Below are 21,046 nucleotides of genomic sequence, written 5' to 3'. Positions count from 1 at the left end.
CGTTGGGTGGTGACCAGCCAATGGGCCGGGCGGATAGGACGCTCCTCCCGGAGAGTAGTGAGACCCCTGGTGCGGGGCGATTGGTGGCGGGCACTATGAGTGGCAGCCTCCCGGCCCAACGGGCGCAGTGCGTGGGCCGCGGGGCGGGGCCAGGGCGGGTGCGCGGCGGCGGCGGGGTGGCTGGGCCGGCGGCGGCGGCGGTACGAGGCGCGCGCTCGGGGTCCCGGTCGCGAGGAGGAGGAGGATGTGGCGCGCGGAGGGGAAATGGCTGCCGAAAACAAGCCGGAAGGTAAGAGCCGGCGCGTGAGGGGCCGGGGGCGGCGCGGCGGGCGGCGGGACCCGGCCCCGCCGGACATCCCGGGCATCGGCGGCGCCGGGCGGGAGCGCGGGGGCGCGGCGGCGGCGGCGGGCGGGCGCCCCGGGCCGGGGAGGGGGCGGCGGGTGGGGGGGCGGAGCGCGGCCGGGTCCTGAGGTGACTCGCCGGGCGGCGGAGCGCGGCGCCGCACACCCCCACCCGGGGGCGGGCTGGGGCCGGAGGGGCGGGGGGCCGGCGGGCGGGGGCCGGGCCCAGCGAGGAGGAGGAGCCGGCGGAGGGAGGGCCGGCGCCTCCCCCACCCGGACCGGGCATCCCCGCCGCTCCCGGGCCCGTGGTGCGGCCCCCGCCCCTCGCGCCGGGCCCGGTGGGGGCCGCGGGGCGGAAAGTTTATCCGCCTCAGGCCCCCTCCGGCCCCGCGCCCCGCTGCCCCGGGCCGGTCCCCGTCGGGGGCACGGTCGGCGCTCAGCCCCGCCGCCGGTGGCTCTTGGGCGGCAGGGCCAGGCGGACTCCGTCCAGCATCACCCTGGAGCCCCGTGGGCGCCTCCCAGAGCCGGCGGGGGTCCCCGTTCTTCTCCCCGCCAGGGGGACCCCCTCCTGCGGAGCGTCCCCGGGCAGAAGGGCCTCGTGTGACCCCTCCCCCTTCCCTTCCTGGGAAGGGGGCCTGCGCAGCATCCCCGCCCCTGGCAGTCGTTCCCATCCTACTCCTGCCCTTGCACCCCTCGCAGCCAGGAGGGTGGGGTCTCCGTTTCTATGGCAAGTGAGGATCTCCATACTCCCTTGCCCTTTACCTTCTGTGACCCTGATCCTTCTTTGGCAGAGGGGTCTGTCTCAACCTCTCATCTTCTGTGGAATCTTTTGGGGCTTCTGCACACCATCTATTGACCCTTTAGCCAGGACAAGGGGACTTGGGCTCCCCATGTTCTTCTTCCCTCATCCAGAGGGTAGTGGGGGCCTGTGCAGCTCTGAAGTCATTTCTAAATAGGAAAGCAGATACTTCTTACAGATTTTGCATACTCTCTGCACACTTTCCTGGGTTAGGGTGAGCTCATTTCCTGAATACCCTTTGAGTTGCCCTCTTTTTCTTAGGGGAGAAACTGGACATTCCAGTGCCCCTTTCCCCATTTGGCTATCTCCCCTAACATGTTCTCACTCCTCAGAGTTTCTTGTCTGGGTGAGGATGGGGGTCCCCCATCAGATGTAGGGCAGGGCTTCCATTGTGCCTAGTACTTGAGTAAGAGGCGTCTACGGTGATTACTCCTCAGTGTCTGAGGAAAACAAGGGTCTGTTTTTGCTTCCATTTCCCTTTTGCCTCTGAGGTAGGGGCAGCATTCACCAGTTGACACTACCCCACCAAGAACATGGTCTTGTGCCCTTGTTTTTTGGTGTTCCCATCACTGTCTTCTGTGCAGTAAGAACCTGACTTTGTACATCCTACATTCAAGAGTTTTTGAACCTTCCCTGGAAATAAACTTCCCATTTCTTTTTTAAGAGAACCCATATCCTCCTTATGGCTTCTGTTTCCCAGTCAGCCATATTTAGTGAGCCTGTTACCTTGACTTTTTCTGATTTTCTTAAATTGTATTCATGTTGGCTGGGTAAGAAGAAGCCATATGCCTTTCCATCTAGAAAAGGGAGTGTAGACACTCATGTCGCCCACATGCCATTCGGGAAGGGGTTGCTAGTGTGCTTGTTGTACTAGAACCTTCCTTTGGCCTCGTGTTGTCTCTCATGGGATCTGAACCTTTTTTTTTTTTTTTTTTGGATCATATAGCTTTCTGGTGAAGGGGAAATTTGGATGCTTTCTATTTATTTGCTGCTTTTGTTCTCTTTTGGTGAAAAACACGATGCCATGCATTTGTTTGTATATATACACATGTAGGTATGCGTTAAAAGACAAAGTCACATCTGTCACATGTACACCGTAAGTCGGAAGGGTTACATGGCTAGCTCTGCATTCTGCGTGTATGTGGGGACCTTGACATGTACAAGTATGAATATATATTACTGTTGTTGGTAACTCTTCAGGCTTAGAAGAATCAGAAAACTCATTGATAAATGGCCAGTTCTTACCACTCTTTCATTTGTCATTTGTACTGTACTGAATAAGCAGAATGACATCTGGAACGTTCAGCAAGTCCCCGAATACATGAAGTGTAGAGTCTTGCCGATGCACACCAAAACTTAGGCATTCTGAATTTAGGGGCAGTATTCTCTGCTTGATTCTTCATAGGGTGAAAAGTTCTCATCTTGATCTCTTTTCTGCTGGGTAGGGGAAAGAGGTTTCATGTATTTGGGGCATCAATAGGAGGGGGTGAGAATATGTGTTTCTGTGACAGAACTAGGAATGAACAGCCATAAATATGTCGCTGTTTTATTTTGGCCATTTAAATAATTGAGAGAGGTTGTGCGCAGTAGGAAAAGGTACCTTTGGGAAGGCCTGTGACACTTCATCAAGGGGTGGGAGGGACTGTTGTCCAGGTTTGTCCTGAGTATCACAGTTTGCAGATTTGACTCTGGGTCAGGGCCATGATGGAGCCTCCTCTGGGGCCCCAGTCCCTTCCCTCACTGAGTTTGCAGTGGCTGCTGGCTGCTGTCACTCAGCAGCAAAGTCTTACTTTTTGACAGGCTTAGCGTGGAGCCTCATCCTCTGTCAGACTCAGCATTTGGACCATTAAGCATTTTTTGAGCAAGGAGTCTCTGTCCACCTGGAGTACCAACTAAGGGAGGCAGGGTGAACTGGAGCATTGGTCAGCATTAGGCTTTGACTTCGAGATTTTGCCCTTCAGGTAATAACGGAGTTATCCAGTGGACGTAAAACCCACTGCCCCAAAGTAGCGCTGTTAACCTCAATTTCCCTTTTTTTTTTTTTAAGTTTTTATACTGTTTTTATTCTGTCTGGATCTATACTCAGCTTGATGGAATTGTATATTTTTAGGGTGTGGTATTAATGACCTTTGGAAAACGAGAGTTGAGTACCTGCTGTAGATGTTAGGGTGTTCGCAGGAGAGTGAGCGTTCCCATCTCACTTCCGGTGGTGGATCCTTTCCTGTCCTTCTACCTACCACTGACTGACTTTCTGGGTCTCCTCTGCTAATCGGGGTGCTCTGTACAATGGGCAATGGAAGGAAAATGGTAAGGGTTAGAGGAACACACTATGGTTAGTGTGTAAAGTTGGGCTCTTTTCTTTGAGTTTAATATGGCTGTGCTTTCTGTGTCACCCTCCCCATAGATTATTGGAAATCAGCTTTTCCCTCTTACTCGTGCGGCACATGGTGGTCTCTCGAAGTTAGGCCTGCGAGATGGATTCTCTTAAGGACTTTTCTTTCTTACATCTTTTTGTTAGAACGTCACTCTCTCCTCCCGCTCAGTCCTTACCTCCAGTTTTTTGGACAAGGTTGGGTGACTCACGGGACAGCTCTTCTTCCCTTGTCTTCTTGAAGACTTGACTTATCCTGCTGTTAAATGTTGGGTTTCTCTATCTTACCGATAAACTCAGTGGATTCCAGGTGTTGACATGTACATAGCCACCTCTACTCAAGGTCAGACTGGTTGGATTTTCCTTTCCAAAAGAGTAGGATTGCTCTTGCTTGTTCTTTGAGACATATTTATATATCCTGCTTGCCCATGTTTTTCCATTTCTTTAGTGTTTAGGCTTTGCCTTTAAAGTAGACTATCCTTTAGTGTCAGGTGACGTTATTTTAGTTCTCTGTTTATGTCGGATGTAGCCTGTGTGCCTGGTGGGATTATAATTTTTCTTACTGCTTTTGAGGTAGCCCATCTTGTGGTTTAACTTTTTTTTTTTTTTTTTAATTTTTTTTAATCACTCCTGTGGGCCATTCTTCATTTCCCACTTCCTAAGGTTCAGGGAAGTACCTCGCTGTGTGCAGTTGTACTATTTCTTGATTTCCTTATGCAAAAGGAATAGAAAGTGATTCTCATGTTCTTTCTTTCTCCTCATAGTTGTGTCTGTTGCCTCCTTTGTGGGACCTTTGAATTTGTCCTTCTGGAGGGAAGCTGTTTTGGGATCCGTATCCCATCACTGGGCGCGCTCATTCTGGAGACATTCACTGAGCTTCTATTATGTGTAGAGCTCTGTGATGGTTATATGACTGTACTTGAAATCTCTTAGTATGAATGACATTCCAGTGTTTCTTGTACTTGTCTTTCTATATATTCTTTTAAGGAATTCTTTTCTGAATTTTAATTGTTTGGCTTGTAATCTTACAAAAATTTACTTGAATGGTGTGCTATCTGAACTCTTATCCCCTCCCTGCAGGATTGGGGGTGTTAGAGAGGGTGGAAGGCAGAGTGAGAGGCATTTAACAGCTTTCCCTCAGACTGTGTGTAGGGTGTATGTAGAAAAAAGTAAGGTCAATCTTCTTTTTAAATGGAAGGGCTTAACTTTTAGGTCACTTAGATACATGGTTGGTTGGAATGCTTGTTTAACATTTGAACAGAAGCATACCAGGTATTGTATAGAACATACTAGGTATTGTGTAGAACATAATATCAAATGCATCCTTTATAGAAGGAAGGGGTAGAAAAATAATTTACTCATATGATGAACTGGTATGTTTCATATCCTCAGATAGTAAGAACCGTATGAGATCCTGTTACATTTTTGCCGCCAAGAAGTGTTATATCTAACTTTGTGCCTAATTGTGGTGACCATTCTTAGGCTAGATATCTGGTTTAAATTACTATGCTTTTGTTTATTATGTGGCTCTAATACTTTATACTTTCTTTAATACTTTATACTTTCTTTAATAGTACTTTTATTTGTATCTTTTTTTTTTTTTGAGGTAAATAATCTCTGATTATTTTTGGTTGTAGATTTGGTATTCAGAATGATGACAATAGTAATAAAAAATTAACCTGAAATGCACTTTTTTTCATTCTGTATTAAATCAGATTTCCCTTCCACAATGTCTGTAGAAACCAGTTCTTCTAGTATTTCACGCTTAAGAACTCTTGTTTAGGGGCGCCTGGGTGGTTCAGTCGTTAAGCGTCTGCCTTCAGCTCAGGTCATGATCCCAAGGTTCTGGGATCGAGCCCTGAGTCGGGCTCCCTGCTCAGTGGGAAGCCTGCTTCTCCCTTTCCTACTCCCCCAATTGTGTTCCCTCTCTCGCTGTGTCTCTCTCTGTCAAATAAATAAAATCTTAAAAAAAAAAAAAAAAAAAAGAACTCTTGTTTAGGGTTGTTATAGTATGTGGTTTGGCAGTGGCCTTTATTCATGTGAATATTTGAAGATTTTTTGTGGTGACAGGTGATGTGTGTATCCATTATAACAGATCATTTTCTAAAATGTTCTTTATCTTCTAGAATCTCTTATCCTGCCTGTTTTTGATGTTCTAGGTGACCTAAGTCCTACCTCCCTTTCCCATATGAAGAAGTTTCCTTATTGCCCTTGTCATTATTATAAAAAAAGTATTTGTAGATCTACTGTATTTAGTCTGTCTTTACTAAAGGAGTGTGCTCACCATTCCTTTTGTCTTGTAGTAAGAGGCAGTGTCACTTCTCTCTCCCTAAGGATAGAGGGATGAAATGAGGTTTAAGCCATAAGACCAGGGGTGATAGTAGTAATTGTAAGTGGATAGGATCCCAGGGTGAAGCACCATGTCCTTCTGGCATCTGGGACTCCTCATTTAGGATTTTGGAAATTTGTTTTTGCTGCATTTAGCCAGCTTCCTTCTTGGCTTGATAATTGTAAATTTCTTTGGGCAGAGTCAGCAAGTATACTACTTCATTTGGGACCTTCATTCACAAGGAGGTAGGGGTCTTCTAATGTTACTGTCATACTAGCTGAAGTCTTTGGTGTGTTTGAGTGTGAGAGTAGGAAGTATTCTTGTGCTCTACTTCTTTGTCCGTATAACATGAATAGGGTTGCATGCTCATTCACTCTCTTTTCCAGGTTATAGTGTGTAACCTGTCTTTCACTCTCTTCTTCTTCCTCTTGTTCTTCTTCCTTTTTTGTTTTGTTTTGCACACCTGATCAGGTTCAGGATAGAGGTCGACCAGACATTATCCGGTCCCTGTATTTTGCACCATCCTTGGATGTAGTGCCTATCAGTCCTGTCATTAAGATGTGTTGCCATTCTGTCAAATGTGATGGTCTTCCATCCCATGATATTTGTCATGTGTTGGTAAGGACAGTGTTTCTCTCTATATATTGACAATAGACAGCAGTCCCTGATTTTTTTATGTGGAGGGACAAAGTAAAAGGGGTTTTTTTTCCCCCATCAGTATGCTGGCTGTGTATTTCTAAGGTTGTATTGCATCTTTCTGCTTTGAGCGCCATTGCTTGTAGAAGGTCATGGGCCTCCTTGTGTAAAGATTGGTAATGCTTCCTGAGCATTTTTTAGCTCATTACCCTGGATTAAAAAGGAAATACTATGTACCCCATTGCAAAGAGAGGCCAAGTGTCAGCCATGTTACTTCCCTTCCACTCTCTCTCTCTTTTTTTTTTTAGAAGATTGTTTATTTACTTTCAACTGATGGACTGTCATAGATGGAATGGCCAGAGGTGTTTTTTAAAAGGTTCTTCTACATTTACCCCAGTATTTTGTTCATTTTTAATAGAGTCGCATGTTTCCTTATACATGAGTCCTTTACTCATTTGGAAAAAGTGCAGTCACATTTTATGTCATTTTTTTTTTCAGATTTAGCCAGGCCTTTCAAGTCACATAGCATATCTCCGCCTGAGACTTCCCAGAAAGTGACTGCGAGGGAGATGTACTGGTCTGGGGCCGTGTTCCTCAGTCCGCTCTCTGCAGCGTGGGCCTGTAGTTCCAAGTGTACAGAGTGACATGCCTTGAAAGAAATGTTTGGATCTGAGTTCTTTATGGTTTGAAACACATTACTGCTTGGAGACTAATTAAGTGGCCTTACTCTCACCACTAATTTTACTTCTAGTGTCATCTGAAATATCTTCCCCCTACCTTCTCTCAAAAAAATAAAAATAAAAAAAAATCCCCAAACAACAATCATAACACAATCCCAAAAAAGCCAGCTCTGACTGCGCCTGCTGTACAGTTGAGCCACTAGCTTTGGACATGTTGCTTAATTGGTACTTAACAGTATTCAGTGGGGCGGACCTGTGAAAGCCTTTGGAACACATAGCATTCAGTCATTTAGCAGCAGACCACACAGTGTGTCTTTCGTTTTTTCTTATCTGTCACCACGAGGTAAGATTGTGTATTTAGTTACTTAAAAACACTTGCAAAGTGAATTGTTTTTCCTTTATTTTCACTTAACCATTGGAATGAAAACCGGGGTTTACTTCTCATAATAATAGTAAGTTATTGTGTCCCTACTTTTGTATACCATGTCTGTGAGCAAATGGGGAGCTAACTCCCAGTAATGGCAGTGGGACTAGTTAGACTTGCTCTTTGTAGCCGGTACATTATTGTGGAGATGATTTATACTTCAAGCGAAGTCTGGTGTCTGTAACACGTGATAAACCAGATGTTTAAGTTTATTTAATCTTTTTTACAGTATGCGTTTACGACGTATCTGTGTGTTTTGTTAGAATGATCCGCAGATACAACTGGAGGTACTCCTGCAACTAAAAACAAAATGAGAAAAACAAAGCCTTTCTTTCTAGCTTTGGAAAAACAGGTGTTATCTTTTTTTTTTTTTTTTTTTCCTTCATTGGGGTTGATTTAGAGTGCCAGGAAGCATTTCTGAAAGTGTGGTAATACAATCAAGAATTAATCTTTTTGAAACTTAGATTTGGTTTTTAATCCTTGTTTGAAAAGTATTTCTGAGGATGTACGTGCCCCATTGGTTTTCTGGGGTACTTGAATATCAAACCATTTGGAAGCGATAAAAAGAAATTGGTCTAAAGTGTAAAATTATCAAATAGAAGAACGATGCACTAGTGAAGAAATTACGCATTTATCATTGAAGATAATCTGAAGTGATGATCGGAAGTGTAAATTCAGATATTCTAAGGAAAAATGGAATGTTGGCGTGGGTACCATGTTGAAATTGGCACACACAGCTATTGTCTGAAGAACACTCTCCAACATGGAGGTGCTTAGAAGATAAAGAGGCTGATGGCATTGATTATTTTAAAATGTTAGGTGTTTTTTCTCTTTTTTTAAAAAGTAATCAGAATAAAATAACCCTTCTTAGTGAAGAAAATGTGAACTTTAATGGAAGTTTAGAATGAAATAATTTAAAAAGTGAACATAAAAGATAAGGATTTTTTTATTGCAAATCCACAAGGGGGTAGTGATGTTCTATCAAAGATATTTGTGGTGGAAATGTAAGATGATCTCTTTTAACATTTTAGATTTATAGATAAAACCGGTATGTCTGCATTTTAACTTAATAAGATCTTCTTTTTAAAATGTTTATTGGCAAAAATGTTTATTGCTTAAATTAAAAAAAAATCCCATTTTGGGTGAGTGGCTATTTTAAGCCATGTGAATGGTAAGGAAGAGAGGCTCTCCTTGTCGTGCTGTGCTTTGGAAAGGTTACCAAGGATCTGGGGGTCGCTTATTTTCTAAGAATGTAATAATCTTAAATTTCTTGGGAAGTGTTAGGCATCTAGGAATCAGTGACTTAAGTGTCCTTAGTAAAAGGATTTTAGGAAATCGTGTCTAAACTTTACAGAAGTTTGTATTACTGGTTGTATTTTCAGCCTTGCCAAGAGATGAAAAATGTGAACAATCCACACCAATAGGCACTTTTTTAATAGTTCTAAGTAAATCAAATTTTTATAATGTCTTTTTTTATTAGTTTATATTACATCATTAGATAAAAGCGTTTTTTCCCCTCGCACATAAAAATTCTAGTAGCTTGCCTGAGGTCATTGAGTCCCACCCCATTATATTCAGAATTGCTTAAAATTAGGTGTGGTATGGCAGTGCCAGGTAATTTTCAGTGGAGAACTAAAGCTATTATCATGTGCTCTTTTTTTGAATGTGATGGAAGAAGATTTAAGGTGGGGCTGAGACTGTATTCTACTTATTTAGAGACCCGCTAGCCATATTTTTACAAAATATCACTTTTAAGAAGACCATGAAGCAGTTCCATGGTTTAGAAGTTATGCTTGTTTGTGGCATACATATTGGGCATTTTTGCTTTTTGGTCTAGGGAAAAAGGTTAATAGAGCTTTTTCTCTTTCTGTTTTTCACTCTCCCTGCCCTGAGCAAGGGCTTTTTCTATTTTATCTCTTTTCCTAAATGACTGGTGGTTTAACATCCCAAAAGGTACACAGTTTCTTCACAGACTCCCCTGAGCTCTGCTGAGAGCTGAACTATGACGTCAGCATTTTCATTCATGAATTTGCTCGTCTAACTCTTTTCTCGTTTTGTATTCCTGAACTGACTTCTGGCACATGCACAAATCAGTTTACCATTAGTCAGCCCACAAATCAGCGATAAAAGGTAAAACAAAAGATAAGATAGGGGGTTGTTTTGATAGAGCTGAAGTTGCTCAAGCCGATTTGCGTCAGTGTAGTTTGGACAGGGTTTCTGGCGAAACAGATTGAAACCTAAAAACAGTCAGTTTAATTACCTCATGATTTTGTGGATTGAGCCGTGTTGTGAGCATATTGACACTACATTTTTGTTCTCCCATGAAGTTCAGAGCACTCTGCTGCAGTTCCTTTGTTATAAAGTAGCATTTCGGTGGTAATTTGACTAAATTGGAGGAGCTGCTTTATTTCAGAGAGGTGAGGCCTGGACATTAAATTATGTTCCACTCAAATTGCTTTTGGAATGCATTTGGACTTTTTTGGGAGTGGGGTGGGGTGGGGAGGGCATTGCGTTGTTCTTGAAGCATTTTCGGTAACTTTGCTGCTTGAGCCTTAGATTTTCAGCAGTCTGCAGTTGTTCGTCTGTAACTGGCGTGCTAGCCGGGCTGTCTCAGTAGGTCTCCTCTCCCTCCAGGAGGTGCAGCACACTCCAGGTACTCCCTGTGGCTGTGGGCTCCTGGTGCTCCTGCAGGGAGGCCACTGCTTGTAATTTAGTACTGCGTGAGAGCAGTTCTTGAAGAAATCTTATTTGGAGTTTTCCTCTGCAGGGCCGAGTTTGAGGCTGAGCCTCCGGCATGTGGCATCTTCCAAGCCTCCTGTAGTTGATGAATGGTGAGCTTTCAAAAAGTTCATTTTCTCTGCTTTCTTGGGGGTTTGTTGACTTTCTACATATTTAATTGCCAAGAAACATTTGGAAATAGAGTGTGTTATATTTAGAAATCATTTTAGCTCAGTTACAATTTATGGTTGGAGTAGATGATTTGAACTGCAGCCATTTTGATTGATACCTAATGTTGCTCCTGAGATGACTTTTTAAACCTCATGGCAACTGAGAGATACCGTCTCCTCCCATCCTGGATGGCTTTGTGTTCCTTTAGGTTGCGCCGAGGTGGCTGATAGGAAAACAGAGATATGTGGTCTCTCACTGAGCTTTGTCCTTTGTCTAAGAAAAGAAGTAAGAGCAAGTAGATGTGAATAAGCATTTGAAGATGACTGAATGTTTATAATTTTCTCTGAGAACTAAGACATTTTAAAATTGTTTAAATATAATTTCTGTGAAGGAATCTAATTGTAAATACTATTAAAGAAAATAATATCTCATGGTAGAGGGTCTCTGCAAACATTCCCTAATTTTCAACGCTGTGTTCTACTGCAGGATTGATGAAAAGTTACGCGTTTTGATATCAGACTTCAGAACATGGGGAAGACTTGCTGTGCTGTCAGCATTACCCCAGTTTTGTCATGCCCTGAACCAAATAGTGCTAGGTAAGTCCTCTGGTCAGAAAGGCTTAGGAATCCCACATGGCTTTTAGTGCCAGGCCCACTGTGGCCCCCAGCTCCTGCTCTTCTCTTTCATAGCCAGGAACCTGGTTAAGTAGGACCAGGGACTCCAGCCAGAGGTGTATTTTCTGCTGTTCTTGATGCCACTTACGTAGGCCACGTGCTAGAAGCCTCTTCCCTTGGCCCCCACGACCTTCTCTTCTTACCAGATTCTACTCCATCACTCTTGGTTCTGGCACAGCTTCTCATCCTGCTTTCCCTAGACTTGAGGTCTTGTATACTGAGTTGATAATAATTTTGAGATAATTCAAGTGTTGGGTACAGGGTTGTCCTAGTGATGACCTCTAAAGTTCCTTCCCGTCCTGACTTAGGATGATAGACAGTGAAGTTGGATGTATGGAATTTGCTTTGTGGCTTCTTTGCTGGTATGCAGCCGTTCTCTTCTGTGTAACTGTGTCTTTTCTTTTTGAGGTACTTGTTCCAGGTCAAGAATTAATATTGTTGGCTCAAGCTGTGTAGGAGGAATTAGAACTATAGTCACGGAAGTGCCTTCCTCCTGGCGTATGTAGAGGGTTTGATTTTTTAGGTCTAACACCTGTCATGAATGTTTACTTTAAAAAATGTAAAAAATTATTAAAGTTGTTAAGGATGCACAGCACAAAAATGTTCATTCTGCTTGGTTGTTCCCTAGGACACATTTAGCTCTTTATTCTAATGTGGATGAGAGTTCACAGTTTTGGAGAAATAGACTTACATATCATATGATTACAGATCTGCTAACCTCAGACTTTTTATGTTTAAGGTAGTCTTATTTATATTCATTTAGTTGTGTTTTCTGGAGTTAGTTGATAAAACTTTTATGAAATGTGTAGATTCCCAGTAATTCAGTGAACCATGAGTCTTCCTATTAAGAAACTCATGGAGGGGCGCCTGGGTGGCTCAGTCAGTTGAGCATCCTACTCTTGATATTGGCTTAGATCATGAGATTGAGACCCACGTCAGGCTCTGTGCTCAGCGTGGAGTCTGCTTGTCCCACTCCCTCTGCATCTCCCCACTGCTCATGCTCTCTCTCTTTCTCTCAAATAAATAAATAAATAAGAAAAATCTTAAAACAAACAAACAAACAAACAACCCAGAGACCTCCACACTGTTTTCCAAAGTGGCCGTACCAACTTGCATTCCCACCAACAATGTAGGAGGGATCCCCTTTCTCCACATCCTCTCCAATATTTGTTGTTTCCTGCCTTGTCAATTTTTGCCATTCTAACTGGTGTAAGGTGGTATCTCATGTGATTTTGATTTGAATTTCCCTGATGGCTAATGATTTTGAACATTTTTTCATGTGTCTGTTAGCCATTTGTGTCTTCATTGGAAAAGTGTCTGTTCATATCTTCTGCCCATTTTTTGATTTGTTTATTTGTTTCTTGTGTGTGGAGTTTGAGAAGTTCTTTGTAGATCTTGGATACCAGTCTTTTATCTGTAGTGTCATTTGCAAATATCTTCTCCCATTCCGTGGGCTGCCTCTTAGTTTTTTTGACTGTTTCCTTGGCTGTGCAGAAGCTTTTTATCTTGATGAAGTCCCACAAGTTCATTTTTTCTTTTGTTACTCTTGCCTTTGGAGATGTGTCATGAAAAAAGTTGCCGTGGCCGATGTCAGAGAGGTTGCTGCCTATGTTCTCCTCTAGGATTTTGATGGATTCCTGTCTCACATCGAGGTCTTTCATCCATTTGGAGTTTATCTTTGTGTATGGTGTGAGAGAGTGGTCAAGTTTCATTCTTTTGCATGTAGCTGTCCCTTAAAAAGTTAAAAATTGAGCTACCCTATGATCCAGCAATTGCACTACTGGGTTTTTACCCCAAAGATACAGACGTAGTGAAGAGAAGGGCCATATGCACTCCAATGTTCATAGTAGCATTGTCCACAATAGCTAAATCGTGGAAGGAGCCGAGATGCCCTTCAGCAGATGACTGGATTACGAAGATGTGGTCCATATATATATACAATGGAATATTACTCAGCCATCAAAAAGAACGATTTCTCAACATTTGCTGCAACATGGACGGGGCTGGAGGAGATAATGCTAAGCGAAATAAGTCAAGCAGAGAAAGACAATTATCATATGGTTTCACTCATTTATGGAACATAAGAAGTAGGAAGATCGGTAGGAGAAGAAAGGGAAGAAGAAAGGGGGGGTAAACAAGGGGGAATGAACCATGAGAGACTATGGACTCTGGGAAACAAACTGAGGGCTTCAGAGGGGAGGTGTGTGGGGGAATGGGATAGGCTGGTGATGGGTATTAAGGAGGGCACATATTGCATGGTGCACTGGGTGTTATACGCAAGTAATCACGGAATTTTACATCAAAAACTAGGGATGTACTGTATGGTGACTAACATAATATAATAAAAAGTATTATTATAAAAAACAAAAAAAAACCAGAAAGAAGCTTGTGGATTGGGGAGCTTTGGTGAGTCCACTAAAATCGATCACATAGGATCTTCTCTTCGTCATATTCCTCCATATGCTATAGGCCTGGCATTTTGAGAGGCGTTGAACATCATTTGTATTTTAGAAGTTTTTTTCATATTTAAAGGTACTGAGGGGCAAGTTACAGTTCTGGTGTTCTTGTCAACTTTCTCTGCCTTATCCTTCCTGTCTCTGCCGTTAGGAAATGTGCTGGTTGGATCATTTGCCTGGAGGTTTCTTCTTGATTTAATTTTATTGATAGAGGCCATTGAGCTTAAAAAGAAAGCTATAACAAGCAGAAGGTGGTGAGTGGGCACTCAACATTTTTGAAGTACTTGTTTATGTTCCTAGGGGTCCTCCAGAAATTGATCATGATTACTTGACCAAATTCAAGGCCCAGAGATTTATTCCAGGCATCCTGGGAGGCAGAGAATATCAGTCTTTCTCCACTGAATCTGATTATTCTACATGTGACCCATTGCTGCCTGTCCGGGTGTCTCTGATGCAAATCTGGTGATAGTGGCAACCTTTCTAACTGGCTTAGTATTCTTGACAGTTGTTATCTGTCCTCTCCAGGGATTTTTAGTCTCCAGCCTCTGTGGCCGTGTTTGGAGTTAGCTGCTCTGGTGCTGCACCAAGCGCTTATGGATGTTCTCGGCTCCCTTCTTCACCGGCCTGCCTCAGTACCACCTCCGTGAGGTTCTTTGCCCCTATCATTTCGTGAAGGAGCATAAACAGAAATCATTTGTTTAGTAAGAATGGAAAGGTCATGATTTTCAGAATGCTTTTTAAAAATAAACATTGGTGAATGGCGATGGTGTGCGACAATGTGAATGTACTTAATGGCACTAAATGGTATACTCTAAGAAGGTTAATTGGTAAACTTTATGTTATGTATATTTTACCAAACGCGTGCGCGCGCACCCACACACACACACACCACACATTCCAAATGGGTTCAAAACCTAATGAGAAAAGTAGCTATAAGGTCCTCACAGTACATATTTGACAATATTTTCGTTATCCCAAGGTGGGACATTGTGCCTTAAATAATGTGTCAGAATCTCTCTCTCACACAGACACACACAATTAATAAATGATGGTAATCAGGTCCGGAGGTTCATTTCTACAAGAAAGTGGATGCTAGGACACTTGCTGTCACGGAGGGTGACAGGCCCTACTTTAGAGCAGTTTTGATGGCAAGGAACACAAGCCATTCAAGTTAGGTTCAGTGAAGGTGGTTTTTGTGTAAGAAGAGCTAGAAGCACTCTCAGCCTCCCAGGACAGAAACTGAAGTGCTGCTAGACAGTTCGGGAACTGCGCCTGGAGACTCTGAGGTAGTAGGCTTTTCCTCTGGAGACCCTGTGGGGTGAGCTGGGGTCTCTTCTGGGATGCCAGAGCTCCCAGCTCTGCTGTTCCCTGTGTTTCTCCTTGCAGACGAGATTTCTCTGCTTCCACGTAGCTTCCTTGCTCTGCCCCCTAGCCTGTCGTGGCCCCAGGCATGGCTCCTGTATGTCCTCACTCTGGTCCCAGTGTTCACCATCATTGGGCTCCAGTCCCCAAGGTTTGTATTTAGAATATTCAAGATGGAGAATTGGATTGATTCCTCTCAGCCAGTTGCTTTGTTTCCATAGGGCAGGTGTTCATCCTGGTCTAGTCAACTGTGAAGGAGGGTTGGTTAGGGTCTGTGGGCCTCCTGACTGCTTAGAGGGGCCAGAGGGAATTGTGTGAGAGGGTTCTGTAGCATGGGGTCCTGGCATCTCAAACTCTGTCTCCATTAGTGTAAAAAGAAAGAATATTGACTCCAAAATGGACTTCTTACGTTTGGTTGCTATGGGGAGGAAACTCTTTGAAGAAGAAATGTTCACTGTAGCTGCAGGTAGGAGGCCAAGTGTCCTCAGCCAGGCAGCCTAGGTGTGTGCGAAATAAGTCAGCCACACGTGTGGTAACTGTCCCAAGGCTTGTGCTTTGAACGTTGGTGAAGCAGGCAGGATGCACTGGAATGAGATGGTCTGTGCCGTCTTTGCCCTGTGTGGTTCTCAGGTAGAATAAGGCACCTTGGGGATGTCTGTGTCATCTGAGGTTTTCCACAGGTCAGATACTTGGGTGTGGTACTGGCATAAAGTCAGGTCCCAACAAGGTCCATGAAGACAGAGGCTGTGTCTGTCCTCTGTGCCTGGTACTTTATTATTACTTGTCAAGTAAATGAATTGACTTAAGAGTATTAACAATAACTGATGGTCACATGGCCCCCACAGGACTCTTTGCTGTGGACCATCAAACTCAACAGGTTGGAGACATGCATCCTTAGTAAGTAAGGGAGATGCTACCTCAGAAGGGGCAGTGTTGGGAAAGAAAACAGAAAACAACCTCTGTTTACGTGTGTGTGGTCACCTGGATGCACACTTGTTTGGCTTTTCCTTGCTGTATCCATCGGCCCTCTCATAGCTGGTTCTTTTTTGATTTCTCATGGTGGCAGGTGGAAGGCTGTAAAGGGCCAGTAGTCTGCGCGCCATTGAGTGCTCTGCAGATGCAGCTGCTTAGTGATTGCCGTTTCAGAGCGATGACCCTTGAGTACATTGAGAAAAGCAGTACTTGATATGTTCTGCTTAACAAGAGAGTAATGTATATAATGATTGATTGATTGGTTTAGTCGGCTTCATGGCCAGGGTGGAGCCTGATGTTGGGCTCAGTGTCATGACCCTGAGATCAAGACCTGAGCTGAGATCGAAGTCGGATTCTTAACGGACTGAGCCACCCAGGCACCCAGAAGTATATGTTTTAAAGAAACATAACCATCAAAGTAGTTTTTAGTAGTTGAAGGGATTTGCTTCCTTTTCTTAATAACGCCTTTATCGAGATGTAATTCATATATGATTAAATTCAGAATTCACCCTTTAAAATATACAATTCAGTGGTTTTTATTATAATTACACTGTTGTCCAACTGTCACCACTATCTAATTCTAGAACATCTTCACCATTCCACAAAGAAACCTCTACCTGTTAGTAGCCACTGTCCATTCCTCCCTCCTCCCAGTTCTAGGCCATCATTAATCTATTCCCTGTCTTTATGGATGTGCCTTTTTTGGACATTTCATATAAATGGAATCCTACAATGCGTGGCCTTTTATGACTGGCTTCTTTCCCAAAGCATTGTGGTTTCAAGGTTTGTCTGTGTTGTAGTATATATGAATACTCCATTCCTTTTATGGGGGAATAATACGGTACTGTATAGTTACACTACATTTTGTTTATTCAGTTGGTGGGCGTTTGAGCTCCTTTTTGCCTATTGCGAATAATTCCACTATGAACATTTGTGTTTTTGCGAAGACATATGTTTTCAGTTTCCTTGGGTATATACCCGGAGTGGAATTGCTGGGTCATGAGGTAACTCTGTGTTTAACTTTTTCAGGAACTGCCAGACTGTCTTCCAAAGTGGCTGCACCATATTACATTCCCGCCAGCGATGTTTGAAGGTTCCAGTTTCTTCACATCGTTGCTAACACTTGCTGTTATCTATCGTTTTTGATTAGAGGCGTACTTGTAGATGTGAAGTTGTATCTTATCGTGGTTTTGATTTGCATTTCCCTAATGACTAATGATTTAAGCATCTTTTCATGTGCTCACTGGCCTTCGTATGTCTGCTTTGGAGACATGTCTGTTCAAGTCCTCTATCCATTTATGAATTTTGTTTGTTGTTTGGCTGTTGGGGTGTAGCTGTTCTTAGTATATTCTGGTATGTCAGCCCCTTACCAGATGTGTGATGTGCTGATATTTTCTCCCATTCTGTGGATTGTTTTTTCACTTTTGTGATAGTGCCCTTTGAAGCACAAAAGTTTTAAGTTTCAGGGGCACCTGGGTGGCTCATTTGTTAAGCGTCTGCCTTCGGCTCAGGGCGTGATCCCAGGGTCCTGGAATCGAGCCCCGCATCAGGCTCCCTGGTCCACCAGGAGCCTGCTTCTTCCTCTCCCACTCCCCCTGCTTGTGTTCCCTCTCTCGCTGTCTGTCTCTCTCTGTCAAATAAATAAAATCTTTAAAAAAAATTTTTTTAAGTTTCAAGTTTAGTTGATCTGGTTTTTCTTTTGTTGCTTGGGCTTTTGGTGTCGTAAGTAAGAAATTATTGTCTAACCCAAGGTCATGAAGATTTAGACCTGTGTTTTCTTGTAAGAGGATTATAGTTTTACCTCTTGTATTTAGGTCTCTGATTCATTTTTGAGTTAATTTTTGTGATTTTGTGAGGTTAGGTAGGATTCCAACTTCATTCTTTTGCGGATATCCGGTTGTCCCAGCCCCATTTGTTGAAAAGACTGTACTTTCCCCCCCTGAAGTTTCTTAGCATTCTTGTCAAAAACCAATTTGCCCTGAGCGTGTGGATTTAATTTGGGAGTCTCGATTCTGATCCATTGATATGTATGTCCATCCTTATGCCAGTACCACACTGTCTTGATTACTGGTTAAGTTACAGTTAAGTTTGTAGTTAGATTTTGAAATTGGGGAGTGTCTGTCCTCCAGCCATGTTCTTCTCTTTAATGATTGTTTTGGCCATTCTGGGTCTCTTGAATTTCCATATGAATATTAGGATTGGCTTGTCAGTTTCTACAGAAAAGGCAGTTTTGATATCAATAGGGATTATGTTAAATCTGTGGATCAGCTTGGGGAGTTCAAATCCTTTTTATGAATCCTGATCTGCTGTTTGCTTTGGGAACTACTGGTAACTCAAGCAGCCAAGCATCTTACCTTAAAAAGAATATTGTTTTAACTTATTAATATGGTAGGCTGCCTTGGTGGAAACATGTAATTCACTGTCAGGCCAGAATTGGACTTTTCAGGTTTCAGAAGAGCAACTTGCTATTCGTATAGCCTGTTGTTTGGCTTGTGTATGTGTTCTTTTGGTGTGAAAGTTTGCTGGTACCTTGCATGTTTTGAAAAAAAATGTGGTATTCTGGTTAACACTTGTTATGATTAATAGAGAATTAACAGATTCCACATATGAATATTTAGTTATCCAAGAGTTAGAGCATGTTACAGTAAGATTGTAACATTAAAATTTATATAATTGTTACTGTCAGGTGTGTCAGAAGAGAGTTTAGGGTCTCACAGTCCTGTGGGGGCCATGTGACCGTCAGTTATTATAAATACTCCTAAGTCAGTTCATTTACTCGACAAGTAATAATAAAGCACCAGGCACAGAGGACAGACACAGCCTCTGTCTTCATGGACCTGACTGGGAAACTGACAGTAAAGGTGCCCTGTGCCATGAAGAGCTCTGTGCTGTAAAGGCAAGTGTCTCATAAAGGGATTTGACTGACCCACGGGATTGGGGGAGGCTTCTTGAGCTGAGCTCTGAAGGAAAATGGGAATTAATTGAGGGAAGAATGAGGAAAATAAGTTTCTGGTAATCGGATGAGCTGGTTAGTGAGATGTGTGGGGATGCTCTGGTTATATTCTGGCTTTTTATAGCTTTTGAAAAAGAGTATGTGGAGACTTGACTCTGCCCCTTAAGTGCCCTGTGACTTTGCACAAGTAGCTTAACCTTTTTGAGCTTATTTATGTAATGTTTGTTAATCTTATGAGGCAGTGAATAACCGTTTTTATTTAGAGATTCTTATATGAAAACTTAAATTTAGGCTTTTGATTGATTGTATTTACAGAATCCAAAAATACTTATTTTTTTTGGTCATTTTCCATGGTTGGTTACTTAGGAATGCAGTACTGGTAAAATGAATATTTTCCTGAACGTTTTTCCTAGTCTTTGGAATTGGGATTCACTTCAGTTCATACAGAAGCCTCTGGTCTGCAGAGCAGCAGATATTGATGTCACTGATTCAAGGCAGGTCATAAAGAATGCTGTCATCAGGCACTGGGGGGAACTGGGAAGACTTATTGAAGGAGGTAGAATTTGACCTGGCATCACTGATAGGCAAACATGGTAGTTGGAGGAGAAATTCCAGGCAGAGGGAATGGAACAAAGGCATAGAGCCAGGAGAGTACAGGGGGTGGCTGGAATTGTGGGTGCATGTGGGTTGGTGAGCCTGGACAAGTAGGTAGGGTTCAGGTTGTAGGGGCTTGGAAAGTCAGGCTGAGGAGTCTGGATTTTATTTTGTATATGCTCTGGGAGAGGCTTTTAGAGCTTTGTTTTGTTTGTTTTTTTCCTTTAGCAGAAGAGTGGGATTGACTGGATAAAGTCAATTCTCCTTTAAGGTGCTAAGAAGGGCCTCCTGCTTACCTCTCCAGCATCCTTTCCACTCTCCAGCCATGTGACATTTTTGTAGATTTTGATTGGTGGGGGCACCATGTTTTCTCTTGGTGTTGGCCTTTGTACATTGCCGCTGCCTTGACTTAGAAGGTGTACCTTCCTCCAGAACACATGCACACGTATTCAAACATGTGCTCTGCTCTACCGACTTTCCTCTGGATTTCACCTTCAGTGAGACTTGTCCAAGAAGCCTCGTTGACCATCCCTCTCTTTTTAGATTGGATTGTTTGCCCTTCCTGTGTGCATCCACAGACTCTATGTTTTTTTATGTTTAAGCACATTTGAGTTTGCATTGGAGTTGTTTCTTTATTTCTCTTTCTCCCTCCACTAGGCGTACATCTTTAGTCGGGGACTTGAGTACCTGGCACCTAGGTTGGGCTTAGTAAATGTCTGTTGGTTGAATGAGTGAATGAACGAAGAGGAAGGGCTGGCGTTGGGAGAAAGTAGCTTCTGGCAAGAGTGTCTGTAGCAGTGGGTTGCAGAAAGGAGTTGAGTGTGACTAAGTTGTCTGTGTGAGACACACAGTCTTTTGGGCCTTGAGAGATGAGAATAGGTGAAAGTGACTTTCAGCTTTTGGGCCTCCACAGCTGAGGTTAGGGAAGGTCACTAACCAAGATAGGCAACCCAGGAAGATGTGTTTTGGGAGACTGGATACAAATGTATCAGTAATCTGTTAGATGCAATACCTATACAATATGACATTTCAAATGTAGGTCAAAGTTTCGGGGAAGTCATTCCTGTCACTGTGTTTTTTTTCTTCATTGAACTCTCAGAGGGCAAGGGGGCCCTGGTGATGGAGTAGCCTCCTTGGCACAGGGCAGGTGAGTAGACTTGGAGTGGCAAGTAGAGATATGCCGGCACAGTCTCTGGTAGAGCACATAAGCTTCATGAAAGTAGAGAGCTGGTTTGTCTTGCTTGTTGTTAGATCTCTCTGCCTGGAGCAATGCCATTTGGTTGAAAGAATGAATGAATCAGTTCAGAAGAATTGGAAGACATAGTAGTGAGTGAAATTGTCGTGGGAGAAGAAGGGATGTGGGAACAGAAATGTGTCACCGAAGGGGAGAGGACCAGTGGCCACTGAGAAAGAATGGTCAGAGGTAATAGAATAAGAAGAGTATAAATGCAGAGGGTTGGAAGGAGGTTATCGGTTGTGATGCTGTAGAGAGTTTGGGCAGAAAGAAGACTGAGAAAAAGCTATTGATTTTGTCACTTTGGTGGCGAGTTGAAAGAATGAGAAAG

The 21,046-nt window shown here is 43.2% G+C and overlaps 1 protein-coding gene across 1 annotated transcript in view; it reads left to right on the top strand.

Annotated features, from left to right (window-relative positions):
- Positions 1–80: 80 nt before the first annotated feature.
- Positions 81–21,046, top strand: part of LOC123796167 (uncharacterized) — a 79,124-nt gene continuing 58,158 nt past the window's right edge. Inside the window, exons 1-2 of the mRNA XM_087858388.1 lie at positions 81–289; positions 16,964–17,027. Coding sequence (XP_087714514.1) covers positions 96–289; positions 16,964–17,027 — 258 coding nt within the window. The 5' untranslated portion in view covers positions 81–95. The remainder of the gene's footprint in view (positions 290–16,963; positions 17,028–21,046) is intronic.

This window comes from Ursus americanus, chromosome 33, assembly GCF_024610735.1.
Source record: "Ursus americanus isolate L20-20 chromosome 33, mUrsAme1.1.p, whole genome shotgun sequence".
NCBI lineage: Eukaryota > Metazoa > Chordata > Mammalia > Carnivora > Ursidae > Ursus > Ursus americanus.
Note: the sequence above shows the minus strand (reverse complement) of the source record. Positions and strands in the feature narration are given on the sequence as shown.